The following is a 25,716-nucleotide window of genomic DNA, read 5'->3' as shown; positions in this document are numbered from 1 at the left end:
AGCAGATACACTGTGTAAGCTCTATTAAATAGTCTAGACACTTAACTGATCTAAACACTTGCTTATCTAAATGTTCCAATATTAGATCATCCATGTTCATTACAAAAATAAATCTGTGTTCTTCCAAAGTATGTGAAAGAAATGGTCTTGTTATCTCTTCCAATTAAAATCACAACTTTTCACAGCAGAACTGAATTATTAACAGGTGCAAACACACGTGGATGATTACTCAGTCTGACTACTTCAATATTTCCCTCACACGTCCTTGGATCAGTCAAAGTCATTTGGAAGAAGTGCACCAGAATGCTTCTGGAACCAGAATCTGGAACCTGCTATGCAGTTTTTTTTTTTTCATAGTTTTGAGGAAGACAATCTCTATAGCGGTGGTAATTGCTCTGTTGTCGTGTTCTTGAGTTGAACGGTGCTAGAGGCCATGCGTGTGCGTGTGTGTGTGTGTGTGTGTGTGTATTAGCTCTGAGTCTGCTTGATGGCCTGGAGCAGAGCTCATTGATCCACAGCAATGCACTCCCCCTGTTCTAACACCACATTCCGTAGCACCGAATTCAAAAGTCACCTCCCCACTTAACCTTCTCTTGATGGCCAGTGATAATCATATTGACAGCTCACATTGGTGAACATTGAATTGTAGTGTTGTTGACACTTTGTTTGCTTTTTGTGTAGGGAATTGAAGTATTTTTTTTTCTTTCTTCACAATTGATTGCTGTATTTTCTGTTTATTCCTTCAATGACATGTTTAATCTCCACTGTACCATTCCACTGTGTTAGACTGATCATCTCGATATGCTGTCTCTCCTCGTACAGTCTCCATGTGGCTGCCACCCGTGGTCAAACTGATTGTCTGGCAGTCATCCTGGCCCATGGAGTGGACACATCAATCATAGACACCTCAGGTTAGTGGACTGCATTCCTCAGGGTTCCCCAATAGGTGATTTTTATTTGGCGCCTTCAGTTTTCGGAGCAATTTTTTTGTAATTAATTTCTGTTGTTGGACATTTTAAAGACTGTCAAATCACCAGGAAATCATTTTAACGTGATTTAAAATATGTTCCCAAGTATTCCATGCATAAATTGAGGTATAAATCAAGGTTTGAAATTATTCAGTTTTTCTCAAATACTATATCTGTTTGGGATTTTTGCGCTCAATTTGTAGTCTACAAATTATTTGTAACTATGTTTTGCCACCCCACCCCACACACATGGCTGAATTGGGACCCCTGACATACCTTGTACTGTGCCTGCCCAAAGATCCAGATTAATAATTCAAGGCAGAGCTACTTACATAACATGTGAATATCTCCTGAACATAGTGTAGGTGAACATTCACCTATAGACCTAATCTGCCCAGAAACCTTTCTCAAGTATGATTCTACTGCTAGTGGTTACAGATATAGACTTGAGACCAGCAGGGAGTTGAATTAAACTGAAGCTGCAATGTAAGATATCTCACCTGGATGTATTTTTTTCCCCTTCAGGTTTTAGTGCTTTACACCTCGCTGCCAAAAACAACCATCAGGAGTGTGCCAAAAAGCTTATACAGGTGAGATGGAGCTACTGAATAAATGAAACTGCAAACGTAAATGTTGACTGATAACTCACTCACTGGCTGTATCGGATGAAGCCATTGATATATTCTCCAGTAGTTCATCATGATCACCCTTATGTATGGGTCATGTGTATGCAAGCGAGCTAAAACAGTTGTGCTTTTCGTTGAATCCCAATTTTAAAAAGAGTCTCTCTGACCATTGTGAAGATGGGTTCACCGAGTGACTGTAATGTCTTGTGGTGAGAGGTGTGTCATATCTGGTTGTGTTCTGTCTGGTGGTTCTTCGGTCTGTCCTAGTGCATCGGCTGACCTAACCCCATGACCTCTTCTCTATTCTTCTTTATGATATGACCTCAGTTCAGCCATGCGTACGTCCACACAATAAAAGTCTGTTAATGCATCTGCAGGAGCTTGTGGAAATCAACAAGTACAGTGGATAGCTTGTTCAAGTCTTGATGTCGTGAAATCAGGGATTTATGTGTGCATGAACTGTTGTTAGTCATTATTTTTTACCATGTCATAATTGTGTACGTAAAATATGATTTTATGAAGCTGTCAGAATCAAGTCTACACCACAGTGTGCATACAAGATAATACTTGGCCATTAATCAGAATGGCTGACTCTTACTGTAATATGATCTGCGAGTCAGTGTTAATTTCATCAACAATAACTATGCTATAACACAGCTCCCAAGCGGTCACTTCAGTCACACTTTTGAACTGATGCGAAGCCAGCACACTTGACTTGTAACTAACCTCAACTAGAAACAATGTTTACTCTCTCTCTTACTTTAATGTAGGCTATTTTTGCCTTGTTTGCATCATAAGCTCTATTTTCCCATGTGCTCTGTTTTTCTCTAATCTGTGTTGCCTCTCTTACACCTTGGTCCGCAAATGCTATTTGAGTTTGCTTTTTTCCTATAGAGAAAAACTAATGCTATTTGAAGTTGCTTTTTTCCTATAGAGAAAAACTAATGCTATTTGAATTTGCTTTTTTCCTATAGAGAAAAACTAATGCTATTTGAATTTGCTTTTTTCCTATAGAGAAAAACTAATGCTATTTGAATTTGCTTTTTTCCTATAGAGAAAAACTAATGCTATTTGAATTTGCTTTTTTCCTATAGAGAAAAACTAATGCTATTTGAATTTGCTTTTTTCCTATAGAGAAAAACTAATGCTATTTGAATTTGCTTTTTTCCTATAGAGAAAAACTAATGCTATTTGAATTTGCTTTTTCCTATAGAGAAAAACTAATGCTATTTGAATTTGCTTTTTCCTATAGAGAAAAACTAATGCTATTTGAATTTGCTTTTTTTCCTATAGTGAAAAACTAATGCTATTTGAATTTGCTTTTTTCCTATAGAGAAAAACTAATGCTATTTGAATTTGCTTTTTTCCTATAGTGAAAAACTAATGCTATTTGAATTTGCTTTTTTCCTATAGAGAAAAACTAATGCTATTTGAATTTGCTTTTTTCCTATAGTGAAAAACTAATGCTATTTGAATTTGCTTTTTTCCTATAGAGAAAAACTAATGCTATTTGAATTTGCTTTTTTCCTATAGTGAAAAACTAATGCTATTTGAATTTGCTTTTTTCCTATAGAGAATAACTAATGCTATTTGAATTTGCTTTTTTCCTATAGAGAAAAACTAATGCTATTTGAATTTGCTTTTTTCCTATAGAGAATAACTAATGCTATTTGAATTTGCTTTTTTCCTATAGTGAAAAACTAATGCAGTTTGAATTTTCTTTTTTCTTATAGTGAAAAATGAATGCTGTTGAATATTAGGAGTGCAGTAATACTTCTGGCATTTTGGTAAAGCTCAAATTCTCCCATTTTCAAGGAAAACCTTGAAAATCTGAGCTGTAAATTGTTGAACCTGTAGCCAAGGAAAGTATATTCAGACATTTTCAACATTTTGTTACGTTTCAGAAAACTTATTAAATTGTTTTTTTCCCTCATCAATCTACATACAATACCCCATAATGACAAAGTGTTTTTAGAAATGTTTGCAAATTTACATAAGTATTCAGACCCTTTACTCAACCCTTTGTTGAAGCACCTTCGTCAGCGATTACAGCTTCAAGTCTTCTTGGATATGATGCTACAAGCTTGGCACACCTGTATTTGTGGAATTTTTCCCATTCTTCTCTGCAGATTCTCTCAAGCTCTGTCAGGTTGGATGGGGAGCGTCACTGCACAGCATTTTTCAGGTCTCTCCAGGGATGTTTGATCGGGTTCAAGTCCGGGCTCTGGCTGGGGCACTCAAGGATATTCAGAGACTTGTGATGAAGCCACTCCTGCGCTGCCTTGCCTGTGTGCTTAGGGTCGTTGGCCTGTTGGAAGGGGAACCTTCGCCCCAGTCTGAGGTCCTGAGCTCTCTGGAGCAGGTTTTCATCAAGGATCTCTCTGTACTTTGCTCCGTCCATCTTTCTCCCGATCCTGACTAGTCTCCCAGTCCCTGCCGCTGAAAAACATCCCCACAGCATGATGCTGCCACCACCACGCTTCACCATGGGGATGGTGCCAGGTTTCCTCCAGACGTGACGCTTTGCATTCAGGCCAAGGAGTTCAATCTTGGTTTCATCAGACCAGAGAATCTTGTTTCTCATGGTCTGAGTCCTTTAGTTGCCTTTTGGCAAACTCCAAGTGGGCTGTCATGTGCCTTTTACTGAGGAGTGGCTTTCGCCTGGCCACTCTACCATAAAGGCCTGATTGGTGGAGTGCTGCAGAGATGGAAGAACCTTCCAGAAGGACATCCATCTCCACAGAAGAAATCCAGAGCTCTGTCAGAGTGACCATTGGGTTCTTGGTCACCTCCCTGACCAAGGCCCTTCTCCCCTGATTGATCAGTTTGGCCAGGCATCCAGCTCTAGGAAGAGTCCTGGTGGTTCCAAACTTGTTCAATTTAAGAATGATGGAGGCCACTGTATTCTTGGGGACCTTTAATGCTGCAGGAATGTTTTGGTACCCTTCCCCACATCTGTTCCTCGACACAATTCCTTCAACCTCATGGCTTGGTTTCTGCTCTGACATGCACTGTCAACTTTGGGACCTTATATAGACAGGTGTGTGCCTTTCCAAACCACGTCCAAGCAATTGAATTTACCACAGGTCGACTCCAATCAAGTCGGAAACAGGATGCACCTGACCTCAATTTCGAGTCTCATAGCAAAGGCTCTGAATACTTATGTAAATAAGGTATTTCTGTTTTTTGATTTATTATACATTTGGAAAAATTCTAAAAAGCTGTTTTATTATGTGTAGATTGGGGATGTCTTTTGTATTTTATCCATGTTAGAATAAGGCTGTAACGTAACAAAATGGGGGGGAGGGGAGTCAAGGGGTCTGAATACTTTCCGAATGCACTGTATGATTAATTATGGCTGCCTTTGGTTACACTCTGCCACAATATCAATGTTGCCAGCTAAGTTAGATGAGGAGATAGTAAGTGTAGTTGGACACGGCTATCTGAATGTGCACATGATGGAAGTTGGAGGTAGCCTAAATATTCATTATTAAATAGAAGAAGAAAAATGCACTGACTATTATGTGACTAAAAAGGCTGTGACTACAACTAGACTAAAATAGTTTTAGTCGACTGATAACCGAAACTAGCAATGGGTGAAATAACTCAAATGTGACGAAAACCAAATCTAAAATAGCTGCCAAAATGAACTCTGCTGTGAGTATGTCTGTATGTACATCATCTACTTAATGCTAATATCAGTCCTTCTTATATATTTGTTTTGTAGCAGCTGAATTCAAAGCTTCCGTGTAGCAATTCTGTACTAAAGCTGTTTTTGTAATCGATACATAGCCTATCAACAACTGAGGGAACTAATTTCAGTGGGTTCATTTTAAGTGTCTCCGTGAGATTGAGACCATTTTCCAAACAGTTGGGAAGCTGAAGTCCGATGTAATACATGTCCTTCCCTCTCTCTGGTAATGCCTGTCACTTGAATGGCCAGCTAAGCCACTTGCCCATACAGATTGACTTGACACACTGTCGGAAACCTGATGCAAGGGCACTCCCATTAATTCCAAATGAAAATGCGTCTGAAAAATGGCTTACAACGGTGCCTAAAGCTCTTTGGCTTAGAGTGGGACTGCCTGTCAAAGTGTGCACCTCTCTCACTCAGGGAGAGCAAGCCAGAGCTAGAGCGAGCGCTACGTCACAAGGTTATGCACCCCTCACTGAGCGCTAGATAGAACTTTGTGGTCACAGGTTCACAATTGGACCTTTTCTGAGGTCTCAGCCAAGCAAGCAGGAAACAGCAGCCCACAGTGGCTTACTGCATGTGCAACAACACGAGGGAACTTCTCATAAACACAACACTGTCACTGACCGTTTTCAAAATATACTGAACAAAAATATAAACACAACATGTAAAGTGTTGGTCCCATGTTTCTTGAGCTGAAATAAAAGATCCCAGAAAATGTTTATATGCACAAAAAGTATATTTCTCTCAAATTTTGTGCACAAATTTGTTACTGAGCATTTCTTCTTTGCCAAGATAATCCATCCACCTGACAGGTGTGGCATATCAAGAAGCTAAATTAAACAGCATGATCATTAAACAGGTGCACCTTGTGCTGGGGATAATAAAAAGCCAATCTAAAATGTGCAGGTTTGTCACACAACACAATACCACAGATGTCTCAAGTTTTGAGGGAGTGTGCAATTGGCATGCTGACTGCAGGCATGTCCACCAAAGCTGTTGCCAGAGAATTGAATGTTCATTTCTCTACCATAAGCCGCCTCCAACTTATTTTAGAAGATTTGGCAGTGCCTCCAACTGGCCTCACAACCGCAGACCACGTGTAACTACGCCAGCCCAGGATCTCCACATCCGTCTTCTACACAAGTGGGATTGACTGAGAAGAGCCCGGACAGCTGATGAAACAGAGTATTTCTGTCTGTAATAAAAGCCCTTTTTTTTGTGGGAAAAAAACCCATTCTGATTGGCTGGGCCTGGCTCCCCAGTAGCTGAGCTCCTTCCCAGTCATGTGAAATCCATAGATTAGGGCCTAATGAATGTATTTGAATTGACTGATTTCCTTATAACATAACACGGCTTTTATTATAGTCCTATTTTCAGACCGTTTCTCTTTAAGTCCCTTTCTCTGTAGCCTAAACCAAGCAGAAAATGTGTGTGCGACACAACAACACATTCAACTTTAGTGCCTGAAAAATGTATACGGAAGCAAACATTTTTACCCACCTTTTCGATAAAAACATATCCTCATACCTTTCTGTCATGTCAACCATCCATTCAAATAAAATAATTCCACATGTCCGCTTGGCTTTTGTCTTCATAAACTTTCAGTATCTCTGTCTCGAAACTAGGCTAGATTAGCTACCCCATAAGGTATGCGAATATTTTCTTATCTAAAACGTGGGTGAAATTTGCTTCAGTATATATTTCTCGAGTGACTATAGGACTATAATAAAAGGCGTGTTGGGTGATGTGGTAAAGACGGATGTATTTTGAAAACTGACGGTGACAAGTGTTGTGTTTTATGAGGAGTTCTCTCGTGCCTGTGTTGTTGCACGTGCAGTAAGCCCACACGGGCTGCTGTTTGCTGCTTTCTTGGCAGAGATCTCAGAAAAGGTAAAATTGTGAACCCGTGACCCAAATGTATCATATACAATGTTTATGTTGCATTGCACAATCGATTGGTCTTCCCAGATTTAGTATGTTCGCTGTGACGGAACGTACAGTGCCTTGCGAAAGTATTCGGCCCCCTTGAACTATGCGACCTTTTGCCACATTTCAGGCTTCAAACATAAAGATATAAAACTGTATTTTTTTGTGAAGAATCAACAACAAGTGGGACACAATCATGAAGTGGAACGACATTTATTGGATATTTCAAACTTTTTTAACAAATCAAAAACTGAAAAATTGGTTGTGCAAAATTATTCAGCCCCTTTACTTTCAGTGCAGCAAACTCTCTCCAGAAGTTCAGTGAGGATCTCTGAATGATCCAATGTTGACCTAAATGACTAATGATGATAAATACAATCCACCTGTGTGTAATCAAGTCTCCGTATAAATGCACCTGCACTGTGATAGTCTCAGAGGTCCGTTAAAAGCGCAGAGAGCATCATGAAGAACAAGGAACACACCAGGCAGGTCCGAGATACTGTTGTGAAGAAGTTTAAAGCCGGATTTGGATACAAAAAGATTTCCCAAGCTTTAAACATCCCAAGGAGCACTGTGCAAGCGATAATATTGAAATGGAAGGAGTATCAGACCACTGCAAATCTACCAAGACCTGGCCGTCCCTCTAAACTTTCAGCTCATACAAGGAGAAGACTGATCAGAGATGCAGCCAAGAGGCCCATGATCACTCTGGATGAACTGCAGAGATCTACAGCTGAGGTGGGAGACTCTGTCCATAGGACAACAATCAGTCGTATATTGCACAAATCTGGCCTTTATGGAAGAGTGGCAAGAAGAAAGCCATTTCTTAAAGATATCCATAAAAAGTGTCATTTAAAGTTTGCCACAAGCCACCTGGGAGACACACCAAACATGTGGAAGAAGGTGCTCTGGTCAGATGAAACCAAAATTGAACTTTTTGGCAACAATGCAAAACGTTATGTTTGGCGTAAAAGCAACACAGCCCATCACCCTGAACACACCATCCCCACTGTCAAACATGGTGGTGGCAGCATCATGGTTTGGGCCTGCTTTTCTTCAGCAGGGACAGGGAAGATGGATAAAATTGATGGGAAGATGGATGGAGCCAAATACAGGACCATTCTGGAAGAAAACCTGATGAAGTCTGCAAAAGACCTGAGACTGGGATGGAGATTTGTCTTCCAACAAGACAATGATCCAAAACATAAAGCAAAATCTACAATGGAATGGTTCAAAAATAAACATATCCAGGTGTTAGAATGGCCAAGTCAAAGTCCAGACCTGAATCCAATCGAGAATCTGTGGAAAGAACTGAAAACTGCTGTTCACAAATGCTCTCCATCCAACCTCACTGAGCTCGAGCTGTTTTGCAAGGAGGAATGGGAAAAAATTTCAGTCTCTCGATGTGCAAAACTGATAGAGACATACCCCAAGCGACTTACAGCTGTAATCGCAGCAAAAGGTGGCGCTACAAAGTATTAACTTAAGGGGGCTGAATAATTTTGCACGCCCAATTTTTCAGTTTTTGATTTGTTAAAAACGTTTGAAATATCCAATAAATGTCGTTCCACTTCATGATTGTGTCCCACTTGTTGTTGATTCTTCACAAAAAAATACAGTTTTATATCTTTATGTTTGAAGCCTGAAATGTGGCAAAAGGTCGCAAAGTTCAAGGGGGCCGAATACTTTTGCAAGGCACTGTACATTTCCCCCCCCGTATATTTTCTGTATTCCACAAAGTTCTATCTAGCGCTCAGTGAGGGGCTCTCTCGATCTCCCTGAGTGAGAGCGGTGCACACTTTGACAGACAGTCCACCACTAAGCAGAGAGGTTTAGGCACTTGGACAAATTTCAGAAATTTGCCGTGGTTCCCCTTTTTAAGGCTCAGACCAATTTTTCAAGACAAACATAACAGTGATGGAAAAATAATATGGTGATATAGATGTTAACCTAAGCCTGTGTTTTCCCACCAGAGTAAATGTGTGTTGGATGCTCTGGACAGCTCAGGGAAGACAGCCCTTCATCACGCAGGTAAGACTTGGTTAGAAATAACTTGTATGCAGAAGGCCTCTATAATGCCTACATGAACGTATGACACTTTATGTCTATAGGGCATTCCTAGGCATCAGCTCTGGGAAAATTGTAACTTGGGCATTGAAGATTCCCACTGAAATGGTGATGTTCATCAGAAATCGATTGAGATCCTATTTGTATTACTTGAGACCATCAAACCTAGGAGGATAAAATGGCTTGATGATTCCTCTTCTTAGGTGCAGAGCAGCAGATAGCCTATCCTCTAAGCATCTGATCTCAATTCCCCTCTTTCAGTCACGGTCCTGTACTCATCCATGACACAATCCATCTCACTGCTGTACCTCAGCTCAAAGTCCTGCTGATGATTACAGAAGTGGCCGCGGCTATAAGACTAGACTATACCTCGGGTGTTGTCTCATACAGTATATGACAGGAATGTTTCTGTGCCTGGGGTGAACCATACTTTACTAAAGAACATATACATTTAGAGAGGCTTCGGCCAGCAGAGGATGCTTTTATCTGGGGTGCGGGGGCTTGGATCAAAGACTACAGTAAAAAGAGCCATGTCAATTGCATAGTAAGAGACTCTACTGACAGGTTTTTTTCTCCCGGGTTCCAACGTCCATTTATGGGTGACTGCAAGATAATTGCACCATGTTGGACACAGTAGGGTTCTATTCAGGGAGCAAGCTACTATAGGAGGAGTCATGCCGGGGGCCTGTGGGAGAGCTTTGACACGGCTCTCAGTTAGTCAATAACCTGCCGTGGCGTTTTGTATTCGTTCCGTACATAACTCCATGGTAGGCAGGGCATTTTGGGCTTATCAATCCATGTATCTTATTTTTCTCCCTCAGCTGCCAGTGGAAGCATTGGGATTGTCCAAACCTTATGTGAGCACAAGTGTCCAGTAAACATCAAAGACACGGTACGTATGCCATTAGATCAGATACAGTGCAGTTTTCTCAGTCAAGTTATTGTTTGTATCGTCTTCAACTAAAGAAATATCCAGGCCTGAAGTTTTGTTACTACCCTGTGGGTTGAGAGAAGGCTGTTCCGCATAAATGCAGCATGGAGTAGTCCCACTGTACTGGCTCTGCTGTGCCACAAAAAATGACAAGCAAATTAACATCCCCTGACTGACTGTGCGTGCGGGTGTGCATGCAAGTGTGTGTTTGTGGAGTTGATGGTGTGTTATTGTGGCGTTAACGGTGTGTATGTGTGTTGGGGGTTCGCTGTGTGTGAGGCATACATTGTGTATTTGTGTTGTGGTAGCTGGGCTTGTGGTCTCCAATGGAGACATTGTACATGTCTGTGGTTTCTTTCAGCTCGGTGTTGTTTTTCCTCCTCCTCTTTGGGAGGCGTGATGCCACATCCCTGCTGTACAAGATGTCTCCCTCCCGCCAGCTTCACTGACAAACCCACTCCCAGCACAGACTCACCCTCATATAAAAATCCCTATGTTACTTCCAATTACGTTAATTGCAGCACCGGGGTCGTATAAAGGGCCGTGAGGGCTTTTATTTATGTAGTGTTTTTAGAGTCCTTCTGATCCAGTAATTTACTGCCAGTCTACCTCGGGATACATGTTTAAGATTGTATGTCTCAGTAATATCCAACACAGCACAGTCCGAACCTCTGATTCAACTCCGTAGAGAAGCATACTCTTCCTTTAGTGAGGGTTTGTGTTACATCCGCTGTCCTCATACTCAATTGTTTGAAGCGTTTCTCAAATCCTGCATTTCCTTGTACTTTTGCCAAGTCTATAACATTGACATAGAGCATTTTTCGTAAAACAAGATAGGAATTACGATACTCTTTTGTTAACAAATGAGTCAATTTGGCCCAATCAAAGACTTTTGATGGGGGAAGTACTGGAAAAAAGAGCTGTGCTGCAGTGTAGATATCAAACCTCTCCAATCCAGCTGTGGCTTCTCCTCAACCCTCCTTCATCCTGAAATAGCACGGAACACTGATACACTCCAAGGAACTGGGTGCTGTGGAGGGCCAGGGAGGGAGTCACACACCAGTCAGAGTTTTTTTAAGTGCATCGCTTTCTCACCCCACTCAAACCCTGGTTGACACATCTTCATTACTGTGAGCCTGTCATCCTGTCTGTATCCTCCGGATAATAAACACACAAGATAACTATGTTGTGTTTCTGTTAAGAGAGCTATTGCAGCAATTAAAGTCTCTCTCAGAAACAATCGCGGGTAATGGTGGAGTGCTATCCAATCCGATCCAAATGGGCTTTGATGCCATCTGAACGGCGGTACTTTAGCTGTGTGTGGGCAGAGCCTGCTGTTCAGAAACAGTCGGGCGCAGGAGACAGTCAGCTGCGGTATGTATCCTTGTTGAGAGGTTTTGTTAAGTTCACGGAGTATGACCTCACTAGGAGGTGATGGAGACAGTCATCAGCAGTGCACACGTCAAGCCAAAGTACCTCATTTGGCTGCATTTCACATTCAGTGGGAGGAGCTGTAGCTAACGCCTGCTCTTACTCCGTGTTACTGTAGGTCAACACCACTATAGCCGTGGTTCACAGTGAAGGGTGAACCTGGATCCTGGTCTCGCTTACATCTGGAACTCATTCATCTTCTCTTCTAACAGAAAGCGCTGGGAAGAACATGCCAACTTGTTAATACTTGACGTGCCACATGCCTATATATCTTCTTTAAATACTGTAAATACTGACAAAATGATGTAACAGAGAGAGAATTCCTGGGATTGGCGGTTTTTGAACATTCACAGTCGCAGAGGGGGGAATGTTTACCGTGTGGTTGGCTGTAATCCATGTTCATGTCAACGCACCGATAAAACACACAGAGACAGAACTATGTCAATACCATTAGAGGATGGTGATGAGGTACTTACTGTAGTCACGCAGGCCTCTCAAATGCAGGAGCGAATGGAGTAGAAATAAGGGAAACTATAGCCAGTGGGGCACATTATTGCTGTAACAATGTGGCTTTGCTAGGACCCTGGGCACTCCTTCATGGTTAACCCTCCCCATCTCTGTGTGTCGGACCAGACAGCCTTAGCCACAGTTTTCTGTGGTGCACCGTGCTGAGTGCTGAGATTACACATGGTTTTAATGTTAGATTGTTACATTAGCCTCCTGGGCCCTGGCAGCCAGCCTCTGCTCTGCTGGCCTAACCCACAGATGCCATACTGTAGCTTTATTTAGGCATGAGGATAAGTCCATGTATTTCTCATCCCCTTGTTTCCCCCCCAGACTGTGAGGGGTATGAAAACATTCACACTCTGGAAAACATTCACACTCTGCGCCTGCCAGGGCTTTGTCTGCCAGAGATGAGGAAAGCAGGACTTTTGTCTTGTTCTGTTTTCAAGACCAAAGTTAGGCCTTTCGGCTGGTAAATACATGACATAAGGCCCTTAGAAACCCACATAATAGCTTTGCCCTTTGTGGTGTGTGTTCGTTTAACACTAAGCAAGTCTGACACATTCCCAGTCAACTCTGGCACATCTCTGAACCCCATTTAGATTCCTCATGTGTCAAATGTTGTATTTGTCACACCTACACTCAATGGCTAGTGTTCATTCCTCTTTCCTACCAAGGTTGATCTGTTCTCTCTTAATTTGAGCCAGTTTGCTACATCGGGAAAATAATCCTGCAGCAACAGGAAATGTGAATTATTATGTGGATTATTATAAATTGACATTTTTGTAGGGGTTGATACATTTTTGTAAGGGAAAATCAAGTCAGAAGCCTTTTTAAACCTCAAATAGCCTAAAAGCCTTTTTAAACCTCAAATAGCCTACAAGTTTTACATTTCATGCATTGCTGGAAAGTTCTCCTGCAACAGGATTATCAAATTAAGATCCTACACCTGTATAGACATATACACACACACACACTAACTAAAACTGTAGAGTATGGTCTGAAAAGATTCCAATGTTATTTACCAGAAATCACCCCAGTGACAAAGAATATGGTCTAACTGTCCAGAGTGTGGTCTGAACGTCAGATATGTTAAACACCTCGGAAGGTTCCATTTTATACACGAGAGAATCATCCAAGGTCATTCTTGGTGAATAAGAGCTGTCACTGTCAGTTTTCTCACACCTGGCTGTCAGAAGCCTCATCACCTTGACAGAGCTGGTAGTCAGCGTCTAGACAAGGTCTTGGAAATGTAGGTATCACCAGAGAAATCACTCAACCTCCTAGTTATGGTATGTGACGTGTATCTCTGGGGAAAATATGTTGCTAATGGTGAAATGCTTTTTAAACTGGCTCCTGGTTTTAGTGTATGGTAGAAGTTAGAAGTAATTAAGTTACTTTGATGTTGATTTTGAAAGTACAGATGTGGTATCTTAATTTGATCACTGCGTTGCAGGAGAATTTCCTTACTGATACATTTTTCACGAGGGGAAATCTGGTCAGAGATTTGCAGGAGAATTTTCTGCAACACAGGAAATAAAACATTTGTTGTGAATTCGAGGTTTTAAAAAGGCTTCTAATAAAGTTTGTCATTTCCACTTAGAAATTTCAGACTTGATTTTCCCTTGTGAAAAATATATCAACCGCTACAAAAATGTCCATGAATTGTAATCCACATAATAATTCATATTTCCTTTTGTTGCAGGATTATTTACCTGCTGCAGGAGACTGGCTCAAACTAAGATTCCACATCTGTATGAAGTTTAGTGTCTGCAAAAAAAAAAGAAAAGTGTATTTCACTTTTTATGGTTCGTCCAGAATGTGTTTTCCGAGAGCTTTCAGGGATAATATGTGATTTTCGAGAAATGTTCCATCTACCAGTGAGACAGAAATTGTGTAAATCCTCTTGATTGTGTTAAGAGTCAACGCCCAGTGCAGTGTGTGTAATGTCCTGTGAAGCAGACAGGCTGCGCATGTAGATATTGCCCGCCTCTGCTTTTGATGAGGTGTCAGTTTCCTAAACCGTATTACTAAGACGAGCCAAACCCTGGGAAAGAAAGGATATAAGGAAAGGAATCTAGAAAATATGTGGAACATATGTGTTGTGTACATTATTTGATAAGGAGGACTGTCTGTGCATGGGACGGAGAACGCTGTGTGTGGAGGGGTGTACGAAGGGGTCTGTGTGTGTGCGAGAGCGGGGGGTAGAGTAAAGTTTCTCATTTTCCCTCTCTGAGCTGTGGGGGAGAATGGCTAACTCTGCATGCCAAAATAATATAATAAAAGGCCTTTGCTCTGGTTTGTTTGAGTGGAGGCTGGCGCTATAAAGTCGTGCTTTTATTTGAGCAGGATGCTGAAGGATGTAGCCCAGCCTGTTACCACTCGTCAATGCTCCAATTGTCGTCTTAGGAATTGCATTGTGGTCATAGACTACATGAGCGAAACAGCTGGTTTTTCTCTGTGTTATACGTCTCGTATGTTTTCATTGCAGCAGACCAAACAATGCTTCTAGTGTACAGCAGCTGAATATGTACTGTCGCGCTTACATTCCAATCACTTCTCCCACTTCTTCCTTTCCCGAGAAAACAAGGTTGTGGATCCTTTAACAGTACAGTATGTGAACGTCAGTATGTCGGTTTGGGACCGTATGTGTGCTTCTGTGTTCACCTGCTATGATCAAGGCATCTGAACAGACCGTCTACACAGGATACTGTTACTGTGAGTGAACTATGATGTGTGGGTCCTGCAGGATGGCCTCAGCCCCCTGCTGCTGTCCGCCAGACACGCCCAGACGGAGGTGTGCGGCAGCCTCCTGGACTGGGGAGCCGACGTCAACGCGTGTGATAAGAACGGCAGGTAGGGGAGGACTCATCTGGCAGATCACACTTGCCTTCCGCTTCATAACTTCATCTCATCATTACAGGGTTTTCTACAAGCACGTTACATTATAATGCCTTGATGGTGAGGATGTAGATGATGATGATGAGGATGATGATGGTGAGGATGATGATGATGATGGTGAGAATGATGGTGAGGGTGATGATGGTGGTGAGAAGGAGGATGATGGTGTTAATGATGAGTATTGTGATGACGACAATGACGATACTATTTCTGACTGTGTGACACAGGACAGCGGTGATGCTGGCCAGTGAGAGCAGCAGTGTGTCTGTAGTGGAGGTTCTGGTCCAGAGAGGAGCTGACCTCCAGGCTGTGGACTCTTTGGGTCACGACGTCCTGCACTACGCCAAAATGTCTGGCAGCAGTGAAGTCAAGGCCGTCCTCACTGCGGCGCTGCACAAGGCCCACTGCGACTCAGGTGAGACAGGAACTGTCTTCATTCCTGGATCGTGCCTAGTATGAGGCAGTTGATCAGAGACTCTAGCAGACTCCTTCAGGCTTAATTTCCCTTCAAATCTATTTGAGGTGTGTGGAAGTTATGACATATAAGCACAGTGTTTCCCAACTCCAGTCCTCCAGTGCCCTCAACAATACACATGTATTTCTACCCATGTACATCATTGACCTCTTTGTGGTCAAGCTTTCAAATGCAGCTTTTCAGTTTGCCTGTTATGCAGAATTGACCCAACACTGCCATCTTCAGGCTGTCCCTTGAATGTTGTTCCCCCCCCCTTCTCTCCTCTCCTCATTCACAGACACCCCGAAGTCTCCAAAGTCCCCCAAAACTCCTCAGGTAAGTTACCAGTACTTCAGCTTTTGCAATCTTGCTATCGTCTTCCAAACTTCACAACTGCAACCTGTTGTCCTGCTCATTGACCCTACACACATTCACTTGATATGAATGTGATAAATTACACTTATTAGTCTAATCAGAAGGAATAATACAAATTAAACAGTCAGAACCAACCTCTTGCCACAGTATCATCATTAAACAACCTAATCTTGAATAAGATTGATAGCTTTCTTTTTAAACCTTGTATTTTTTTTACATAATGAAACTCGTTTTGAAATGCACTTCAAGCAGCATGTATTTTATTGTATTTCATTTAACTAGGGAAGTCAGTTAAGAACAAATTCTTATTTACAGCCTACCAGGGAACAGTGGGTTAACTGCCTTGTTCAGGGGTAGAACAACAGATTTTTTACCTTGTCAGCTCGGGGATTCGATCCAGCAACCTTTCGGTTATTGGCCCAATGCTCTAACCACTAGGCTACCTGCCACCCCAAAACAGGACAATGTATGAGCATGAATCTAACACCTTAGCTAAACAGATTACTCTCCAAGCCCTTGCTACTCCTGGATAAATACCTTCTCTTTGATTACAAGTTCTCCAAATGTTTGATTCTTCTTTTTCACTAGCTAACCTAACTAAACACTGCAGGATCGTTCTTCTGTTTTTGTTCTTCTTTCTTCCCACTCCTTCACTCACACCTCAGCATGATCAAGTGGCTAGATTAGGTGGCGATCCAAGCACAACTCCCAAAAAACGAAAAGCACCTCCACCTCCCATAAGTCCTGTGCAGGTAAAGGCATGTCTCTGTCAGTCAGTCAGTCTGCCTATCAGTCAGTCTGCCTACTTGTCAGTCAGTCTGCCTGCCTGTCAATCAGTCTGCCTGTCAGTCAGTCTGCCTGTCAGTCAGTCTGCCTGTCTGTTTTGGGTCTGTTCGTTTCCCGTCTGTGTGGCTATCTATGTATCTGCTTCCCTTTTGATTGATCCTTAGCCCTGTTTGTGTCAGGTAACGCTTTACTTTTACTCTGAATTAAGTTCTTGAACGTTATAATATGTGTTGACCTCGTATGTGTCTGTTTGAATTCCCAGTAGTAATTACTGTGTCTATAGAGCAAAACACGTAAGAAATTAAATTCACCTTTGTATCCGTTTGGATACCCAGTGTTGTCCTTAAATGTTTTGGACCCTCACCCTGCTTGTCTACTGCTTTCATTCAAGGGCTCTTTGTATTCAGTGCATTAGGGTTGTTATTCTGTCTGTCTCAGTGTAATTGTATGTATTGACTATTGCTGAAGTACTGTAACAGAAATGTCTAGTTCCGAACGCAGGAGTAAACACTGAGAAATGTAATTTATGTTTTATGTTTCCAAACTTTCTAGATGTCTAGCCCCAACTCTCCCGCGTACATGACCCCAAATGAAACTCCGGTCTCCAGTAAAAGTTTTGGATCTAAAGTATTCAATTATAAGGTACATGCACTTACACTCAAGAATTTCTTAGAAGTCATTACAGGGCTCTCATTTAAAAGAACAGCTCTTTTCTCTAAAGTATTATCTTGGTTGTTGCCCGTCATGTTTTTGTTCTGTGTCGATATTTTAGTTTATGTTGGTTTTGCTCACTTCTCGCTCTCTCTCGTCCGTCCGCCCCCCCCATCCCATCCCCTCCTTGTCTCAGGAGGAGGAGTTGCAGAGCGTGTCTCTGAGGGAGGAGGTGGAGAAGCTACAGGGGGAGAAGTGCATACTGCTGGAGACCATTGAGGATCTGAAGCAGATTGTGGACCAGACTGTGACTATGAGCCAGACGGAGACGGAGCCGGGGCCCAAGGCGAGTTACAGCTACAGCGCAGGCCTTTAATATCACTTGCCTGCGCTGCTTTGATCCCAGGCCTCTAGCATTCTCTGTCCCCTTTCTATCTCTCTGGAACCCATTTATACAGCTGCTGTGCTGTGTTTTTAATGGCTGGGGATGTTCAGGTAGAGAATCCTGCCTGCTCCAGGGCACTGTCCTGCTGTAGCTCAAAACCCCACACAGTCACCCACACTGTTGACTAATATTACTACATGTACTAATGGAAGGTTATGGAAGTCTCATGAGATGCCCCAAGAACTTAACATATTCCCTGATAGTTCAAACCATTGCAGGTTAACTGTATAATTGTGTTGATACAGGCAGAGGACTGTGGGAAGGTAGACTCAGCTCTAGTAGTGGCCCTACAAGCAAAGATTACTGCTCTGTCTCTGGAGAACCAGCAGTTAGCCCAGATACTCAAGGTAAGCTGTCAAACGAAACAACTCGTCATTCCAAGAGCGTAGATATCCCATTATAGTGATAATAGGCCTTTTCTCTGTCAATCGTAATACCAGTGTTTTGTTTACTATAATTTGTCACTCTACATAAGAAATATCCATTAAGTTCCTAAAAATCGACTAAACAGTGGTTACTTATTTTTCCTCAATTCTCATCTCTCCATCTCCCTGTAGAAGCGTCCGTCTCCCCAGGGAGGTGAGGGGGGCCATGAAGACTCGTCCCGTCCAGATAGTATGAACTCTAACGCCTCCTACCACACCACCCACGAGTCCCCCAGCGAGACCCAGCTCCAGCCTCAGGGGACCGAGGAGGACATGTCTGAAGGGTCCGCCCTGGAGCTCAGCATCACCTCCCTGAGACAGGAGGAGGAAGAGAGTGAGGAGGGGGGGAAGGAAGGAGGCGAGGAGGAGATCAGGCTGCTGAGGGAGACCCTAGGGAGCATCCAGTCTAAACTACAGGAGACGCAGAAGGAGAACCGCACACTCCATGCCAGGTTCATACCTGAGCAGGATGAGGAGAAGGGAAGGGAGGGAAAGGTGCTGCTTGAGAGTCTAGCAGAGCTCCAGGCCAAGCTGACGGAGACACAGGAGAAACACCAGCAGGCCAGAGAGGATGTGCTGGCCCTCAGGGCACAGATTGAAAGAGGAGGTGCTGGAGGAAGGGAATTGGCAGAGCAGGAGCTCCAGCGACTGAGAAGCTCTCTGGAGCAGGAAGTGAAAGAGCTGAGGTCCCAGCTGGCCCAGTCAGGGCAGCAGAGGGAGAGGGATGTAGGCCGGATCAGGGAGCTGGAGGCCAGGCTGAAGGCAGCAGACCACAGCTCTGATCACGATAAGAGTTTGCTGGTGGACCGGTACAAGGAGGCACAGGAGGAAATCAGGATGCTGCAGGAGGCGCTGAGGGGGACGGTCCCTGTGGAGGCTGCAGCTAATGACTTTGAGGAGATGAAGGGTGAGCTGGGTAGTGTTATTGATGGGCTGCAGCGCCGCCTGCTGGAGCTCTCCAAGTCCTACAGCGAGGCCAAGAGTGAACTGAGCTCCACCAGGAACCAGCTGGAGGAGACCCGGGCTGTCAAGTCTAAGCCTGGCAGCCCTGTATTCTCCCCAGTCAAAGAGCAGGACACGCTGAGGAGCAGAGTGGAGGAGCTGCAGGCATCGTTAGCCGACACACAGAGCAAGTACTCAGCCTCTCTGGAGGAGATCGCCCTCCTGAAGCAGGAGGCTGATGCTCTGGCCCAGGGGTCAGTGGCGTTAGCTGACCACACCCAGGTGGTGTCCTCTCTGGGCAGCGCCATCAAGGACCTGGAGGACCAGGCAGATGCTCTGAGACAACAGCTGTCCCAGAGGGCCCTGCAGGTGGACGCCCTACAGAACAGACTGACCGTGGAGAAGGACCACACACCGGACGACTCTATATCACGGCTGGAGCACGAGCAGATGAGAGGGGGTCTGGAGACTGAGGTGGGCCACCTGACGCAGCTTCTCCAGGGGGCCCTGAGGAAGCAGGATGAGGTGGCTCTGGATGCGGCTGCAGCGTGGCAGGAGCTGAAGGAGGGGAGGAGCAAGAGGGAGGCCCTGCAGGAGCTGACCGTCAGCAGGGAGAAGGAGAACCACGCTCTGAGCACCAAGCTCAGAGGTGCCCAGGATGCCATAGCTCAGCTGAAGAAGCTGGTGGAGGGACACGTCAGCTCAGAGAGAGAGAAGAATAAGAAGGTTTGTAAGTTACAGCTTTCTGAGTGTTTAGTACAATGTTCACCAGTAATGATATAGCAAATTTCCCTGGTTTGGCAAAGGAAATACTTTGAGTTTAGAAAGCTATCCCTCTATTTTGCTTCCTCATGACATTTTATTTTGTTGTGGCCATATGATAGACAGTTTCGTTCCTTGTATTGATCCCCCTCGTTGTTTGTGTCTCAGATCGATGACCTGTCGAGAGAGGTGGGGAAGTTAAAGGATGCCTTAAACAGCCTATCCCAGTTGTCCTACAGCGCAGGCTCTGCCAAGAGACAGCAGACCCTGCAACAGCAGCAGCTGGACAACCTACAGCAGCAAGTCAAGCAGCTGCAGTACCAGCTAGGGGTGAGTCGTGAGTCATACACCTTCACACTATAGCTAATATGGCTCATTCAACCATGAATCAGTATACTACATTCACCCTCACTCCGATAGCGTCAGAGAAGACAGGATACACTGTTTACACAAATCCCTTCGACTAAGGACTTTCCTGGAACAACTGCCAGACAGTTGGAAGCGGAATTGCGATGAATTATGTGCTGAAATTAAGATCTCTGTACTGTCATGATTAGCCTCCGTGTTAGAGCCAAGAGATGTAATGTACTGATACAGGGCATCCTCCTCTGGTCCAGGGGAGGCCAAACGGGACCCTCTCACCATCTGCCGCTGCTTGTCACAGGCTGCACACGTTGGTGTATACGTTGGCTTTATCAAACGTATGCATCAAACTGTATGTGTAGATGGCTTGACAGAAATGGTAGCAGAAGTTGAATGTTGAACCTTTGTTGCACACACATCCAGATGATGCTGCGTAATATTTTTGCGCATTAACGCTGTCGGTGTGATCAAGGCGTTAGCCATTGACCACCCTGTTCCTCTGGATGTACTGTGCAAATCAGATGGCTCTGAGCAAGGACATTTGACATGTAGATGCTGATCTTTGAAGGACGTCTACTGTCATTTATGATTTCTGTTTCTGTCACTGCTGGGTGTTTGCCTAATTTATTCAGTCTTTGGTTTATTGCTTATCTTTCATGATTCTGAGCAGTTTCATCATGGTTTTTATAGCTGATGTATGATATTCCACTAGCCAATTGGTTAACACGCTAGCCTGTTTCTGCATCTCTTTACTATAGGAGTCAAAGAGGCAGCACCATGAGATAGTGTCCGTCTACAGGATGCATCTCCTATACGCCGTTCAGGTACGTTTTTATGCATACTGGGTACTCTGTGATTTCATATTAAATGGCGCAGATGTGGTTTTAATGGTATTACGTCATTGCTTTATTCCTCATAGGGTCAGATGGATGAGGACGTTCAGAAAGCCTTGAAGCAGATTCTGAGGATGTGCAAAATGCCAACAGAAGCCAAATGAAGTGTCTGAGATGGAGCAGCCTATCTATCTACTGCCAGTGCTGGAGAGGAGACAAGGAAACAACATCCTTACACGCTGGTCTCCTAACCTACATGGCCTGTCACACGTGTGCCGCATCCGTCCATCAAAGACACACGTCCAGCAAAATCAAAGATAATGATTCTTTATTTGTCTACAAATTATTTCAGAGGGGAGCTACAATATGAAGACTCCTTGTCAATAGATTTGAATGGCATCCTATCTTTGAACTAGCAGTGTTAGTTTTGTATTGTTGTCAATTAGTTTTTAATTGTAGCACTGGTTTTCATGACAATGATATAATCCAATTTTTGGGACCTCTGCATGCAATTTTTCCTAAATCAACCACATGCAAAATGCTTTTTCGACACATTTATCAATATTTTCCTAATAGCATAAAATGTTTATGAAAACTAATAGTTTCAAATGTATGGAAGATTTTTCTAGATACATTTATGAAATGAAAACAAAGAAGTTTGGTAGTTGTATTTTTTAACAACCCTATTTGGGGGGTTTGTATAAATTCAATATTGTGTCTGATAACCTAGGCCCTTTTTAGTGTCTGCAATCTGTGAATGCCAATTTTACCCAACTGGGGGTTTTTGTCCTCATTTACACCATATTCCCTTGGAGGCTTTTTAAATCAATATGACTTTATGAACAGAATCGACCTTTTGAGTAATGTAACCCCCCATTGCGTCAACAAAGATATTTATTGAGCAATTATCCAGTACTTGAAGGGTGAGGTGGTTTCAGATCTCTGGGGAGTGTCTCTCTGAGGACAGAAAATACCCATGTGACTAATGCACTTTCATCATGCTGTACTCCCATTCAAACTCTATATTGCCTCAGCAGATTACCTGTCCCATCCAGGACATTTTAGTTTTTGTGTCCCATGTGCCTGCTCTTTCTGTGTTGAAGCCTGACAGACTTGTCTTGATTCTTGATCTTCTTCCCTCATTTTGTAATATCAAATAGTGTTATATTATTATAGGGGTGGGGGTGGGGTGAAACAACCAACTATTTCAGTGTTGCTATACTGTATCTTGGTATGGCAGCATGTGAGTCTGTTGGACTGTTGCTCAGGCTCATTCAAACCACTTCATCCACATACTGTACATGAGCAGTAGAGTAGGTATAGTAAGCACCATAAAACACGAAGTTCATTACTCATAAATATGGCTATAATCTCTGGTGTACAGATGCACGTAACATAATGGTACTAGCATCTGTCGACAGACTGGGATGCGTTACGAACGAGGAACTTTGTTCTGGTAAGCAGATTCTTCATCATTTGGACAAATCACGATTTCGTAGGCGCTCTCGTTTTTAGGAAGGGGACATCCGGCCCATAGATTTGCCCAACACTGGCTGGTTTATCCGTTTAAAGGGGTGGAGATTTAGCTCGTCTTGTTCAAGAGGCCATTGTTCCGGTCTAGAAGCACGATTTCGACTGCACCTACAGTCTTTCTTCGGCACTGCAGCTTAACTGATGCCCGGCCGAGAAAGACAATTCACATAGACGATACCATAGAGAAATTACATTTAAAAAGTCCAAAAAAGACACTTAAATCGTCACTTTTGTACACAGACATCCATTGAATTATTTAAATAATTGTCGCTGGGGCAGATTAGATTTGTTTTTCTATACATTTTCATACACAGCCGAACATATAAAAATGTTCTATTCATCCAATGTCTGTCATGTTTTTGGATCACGTGATGATGTCGTCGCTAATCGCTCTGTGTGCACTGAGTGCTAGTGAGTTGGATTGAGTAAATCGGATGCAACCCGAATATAGACGGTCCATGAATTGGCGTGTGCGAACGTGAGAAGATTACGTTGAAACAACGGTCGGACATTTTAGACGCTTAATCTAGTTCTAGTTTAGTGGTCTCGTTAGTACATTTTTTAAAACACGTCTCCTTCCCAGAAATGAATCAATCATCTGGCGCAATTACGCAATACATTTGTTCTGGATGTCCGGGATTAGTAGGGTTCCAATTTGGTGCTGTATCATTGTGGCCTGGTAATAGTAAGAACTGCACCATTTCATCCCTGCACTGCCTCTGTTGACTTCTACAAATCATGTATTTTACAATAGCCCATGGAATCTGAACTCTTTTGAAAACAAGCTCCATTATAGTTTTACCACTAAAATGGTACAAGGAACAATGCTGAAGATGCAGCCAATGAGAAATAGTTGAGTATATTAGTGGGTTGAACACTCTTACATTGACTGTGCCATGTATTACACAGTGTACTCCCATAGTGATCACAGTGATGTGCAATTACAACAGACACATGATATGCAGGATGACTCCAGTTATGGATCATATACATAACCCGAACCTATACATACCACCACAGTGCTGTACTCTGTGGTTTCAGCATTCTTTGGGCTCCTCACTGTGTTTACACAGGCAGCTCAATTATGGGCAAACGATCTGATCTGATATGTTGGTCTTTTGACCAATCAGTATTGGGCTGCCTGTGTAAACACAGCCTAAATGATTTAGGATGATCCACTACAGCGGAGTAATAGAATATAATAGAACATGATGAAGACAGGAGTGAAGTTATATCCCAGGTCACTCGATGACTTTCTCTAAATCTCTTGTTAATAAGGTAAAAAAAGAAGACTTCTCTTTGTGACAGAGGTTAATAAGCATTGCCTGAATGTTTTGCATTTAGAAAGGGATAAGGATGAGATGCCCCTTGTCTCCTGTTGTTTTTACAACTGTTTTTGTAATGGAAACTGATTTTGATGTGTCTGTTTGCCAGTTGTTTTTCACCCAATTCAATAAATTGTGAAGACCTCGCCTGTTGCCTTTCCCATAAATATGGCGTGTATTGATCCAATTGGCTGTGGGGATGATTGCTTTTTATTTCAACCGCTGCCAGAGAGCCCAAGGGCCCTAATCAATAATAAATTAGGATGACAGAGGGGCTTCTGCCAAACAATTAATGAATGACTAGCTCTGATTTCAACACATACCACTTTTGGTGACGTAAAGCAGGTGGACATAATTTGTTCTCTGGAAAACGTACTTATTTTTAGAAGAAGTAGAGAATTAGATGGATGTTGAAATGGTAAGCGGCTCAGGTTTCCCCAGGCATGGATGTCTGTGTTATATGTATAATGGCTATTAGATATGGATTTATCTCTATTAGCCTGACATCAGACTGCATTTACAGCCCTGATGACATCCTTATGTATACAGGGACCTGTTTCAAAGACTTTTGCCTGGACAGTCACTATTCCCTATCTCTGGTCATTATTCATGTCTGTTCCTCTCAGGCCTAGATTCAATCTGTAGCGCAGAAGATCTACACTATAGTGCGAAATTTAAATTAAAAGGCAATGTTTCCATGTTCGAGGAGACCACATTCAAGGTAAATGATGCCATGGCCGTAACTAATTTGAAAAAATAAATGAATAATACAAATATATATTTTGTACACAAAGAAAATCAATTACGGGTCAGCATTGAACATTTCTCTCCCGGTGTTGATCAAAGCTCAGAACGCTTATATCCTTGATCTGACTGAGTTCTATTCGCACCTGCCTCTTTGCAAATGAGTGGAATCATGAACAGTTGTGTGTTCACTATGTTTGCCTCCATCCTCCGGATTTGCCTCCCAGGTAAGCCTTTTTTATCAGCACTTTCACCACTGTCTCAAACAGCTGAGGGCCTGAGACATGAAATGAACTATATTTTTCTTTATACATTTTCTCTGACAACCTAGATAACTTAGGTTGTCATGGAAAATGTATGGAGTAAAAAGTACAATATTTTTGTGAGGAACATAGTGAAGTAAAAGTTGTCAAAAATATAAATAGTAAAGTAAAATACAGATACCCCAAAAAACGACTTAAGTAGTACTTTAAAATATTTTTACTTAAGTACTTTACACCACTGGTTCTAAAATTGCCTTTTGTCCGGCATCTCGCAAACATACTACGTGCTTCTAGTTCCGACAGTGCAGTAGTATCTAACAAGTAATCTAACAAATTCAAAACAACTACCTTATACACACAAATGTAAAGGGATGAATAAGAATATGTACATACAAATATATGGATGAACGATGGCCGTGCTGCATAGGCAAGATGCAGTAGATGGTATAGAATACAGTATATACATATGAGATGAGTAATGTAGCATATGTAGACATTATTAAAGTGACTAGTAATACCTTTATTAAATCAATTTATTACATTTATTAAAGTGGCCAGAGATTTGAGTCTGTATGTTGGCAGCAGCCACTCTGTGTTAGTGATGCCTGTTTAACAGTCAGATGGCCTTAATATAGAAGCAGTTTTTGTGTCTCTTGGACCCAGCTTTGATTCACCTGTACTGACAGTACCTTCTGGAGGGTAGCTGGGTGAACAGGCAGTAGCTCGGGTGGTTGTTGTCCTTGATGATCTTTTTGGCCTTCCTG

General features: G+C 42.7%; 1 protein-coding gene across 4 annotated transcripts in view; it reads left to right on the top strand.

Annotated features, from left to right (window-relative positions):
- The window catches only part of rai14 (retinoic acid induced 14), a 44,787-nt gene extending 20,696 nt beyond the window's left edge, over nucleotides 1-24,091 (top strand). For 3 of the 4 annotated variants that reach the window (XM_024380841.2, XM_024380840.2, XM_024380839.2), the window contains 15 exons: nucleotides 823-911; nucleotides 1,494-1,558; nucleotides 9,191-9,248; nucleotides 10,106-10,176; nucleotides 14,900-15,006; nucleotides 15,279-15,466; nucleotides 15,804-15,841; nucleotides 16,546-16,632; nucleotides 17,219-17,308; nucleotides 17,514-17,663; nucleotides 18,008-18,109; nucleotides 18,320-19,855; nucleotides 20,060-20,221; nucleotides 21,013-21,078; nucleotides 21,174-24,091. In XM_024380841.2, coding sequence (XP_024236609.1) covers nucleotides 823-911; nucleotides 1,494-1,558; nucleotides 9,191-9,248; nucleotides 10,106-10,176; nucleotides 14,900-15,006; nucleotides 15,279-15,466; nucleotides 15,804-15,841; nucleotides 16,546-16,632; nucleotides 17,219-17,308; nucleotides 17,514-17,663; nucleotides 18,008-18,109; nucleotides 18,320-19,855; nucleotides 20,060-20,221; nucleotides 21,013-21,078; nucleotides 21,174-21,251 — 2,887 coding nt within the window. In that variant the 3' untranslated portion in view covers nucleotides 21,252-24,091. The remainder of the gene's footprint in view (nucleotides 1-822; nucleotides 912-1,493; nucleotides 1,559-9,190; nucleotides 9,249-10,105; nucleotides 10,177-14,899; nucleotides 15,007-15,278; nucleotides 15,467-15,803; nucleotides 15,842-16,545; nucleotides 16,633-17,218; nucleotides 17,309-17,513; nucleotides 17,664-18,007; nucleotides 18,110-18,319; nucleotides 19,856-20,059; nucleotides 20,222-21,012; nucleotides 21,079-21,173) is intronic. The other variant, XM_024380842.2, reaches the window with a different exon arrangement.
- The last annotated feature ends 1,625 nt before the right edge of the window (nucleotides 24,092-25,716 follow it).

The sequence above is a fragment of the Oncorhynchus tshawytscha genome, linkage group LG20, assembly GCF_018296145.1.
Source record: "Oncorhynchus tshawytscha isolate Ot180627B linkage group LG20, Otsh_v2.0, whole genome shotgun sequence".
In the NCBI taxonomy this organism is placed as follows: Eukaryota; Metazoa; Chordata; class Actinopteri; order Salmoniformes; family Salmonidae; genus Oncorhynchus; species Oncorhynchus tshawytscha.
This window is presented reverse-complemented; position numbering and strand designations above follow the sequence as displayed.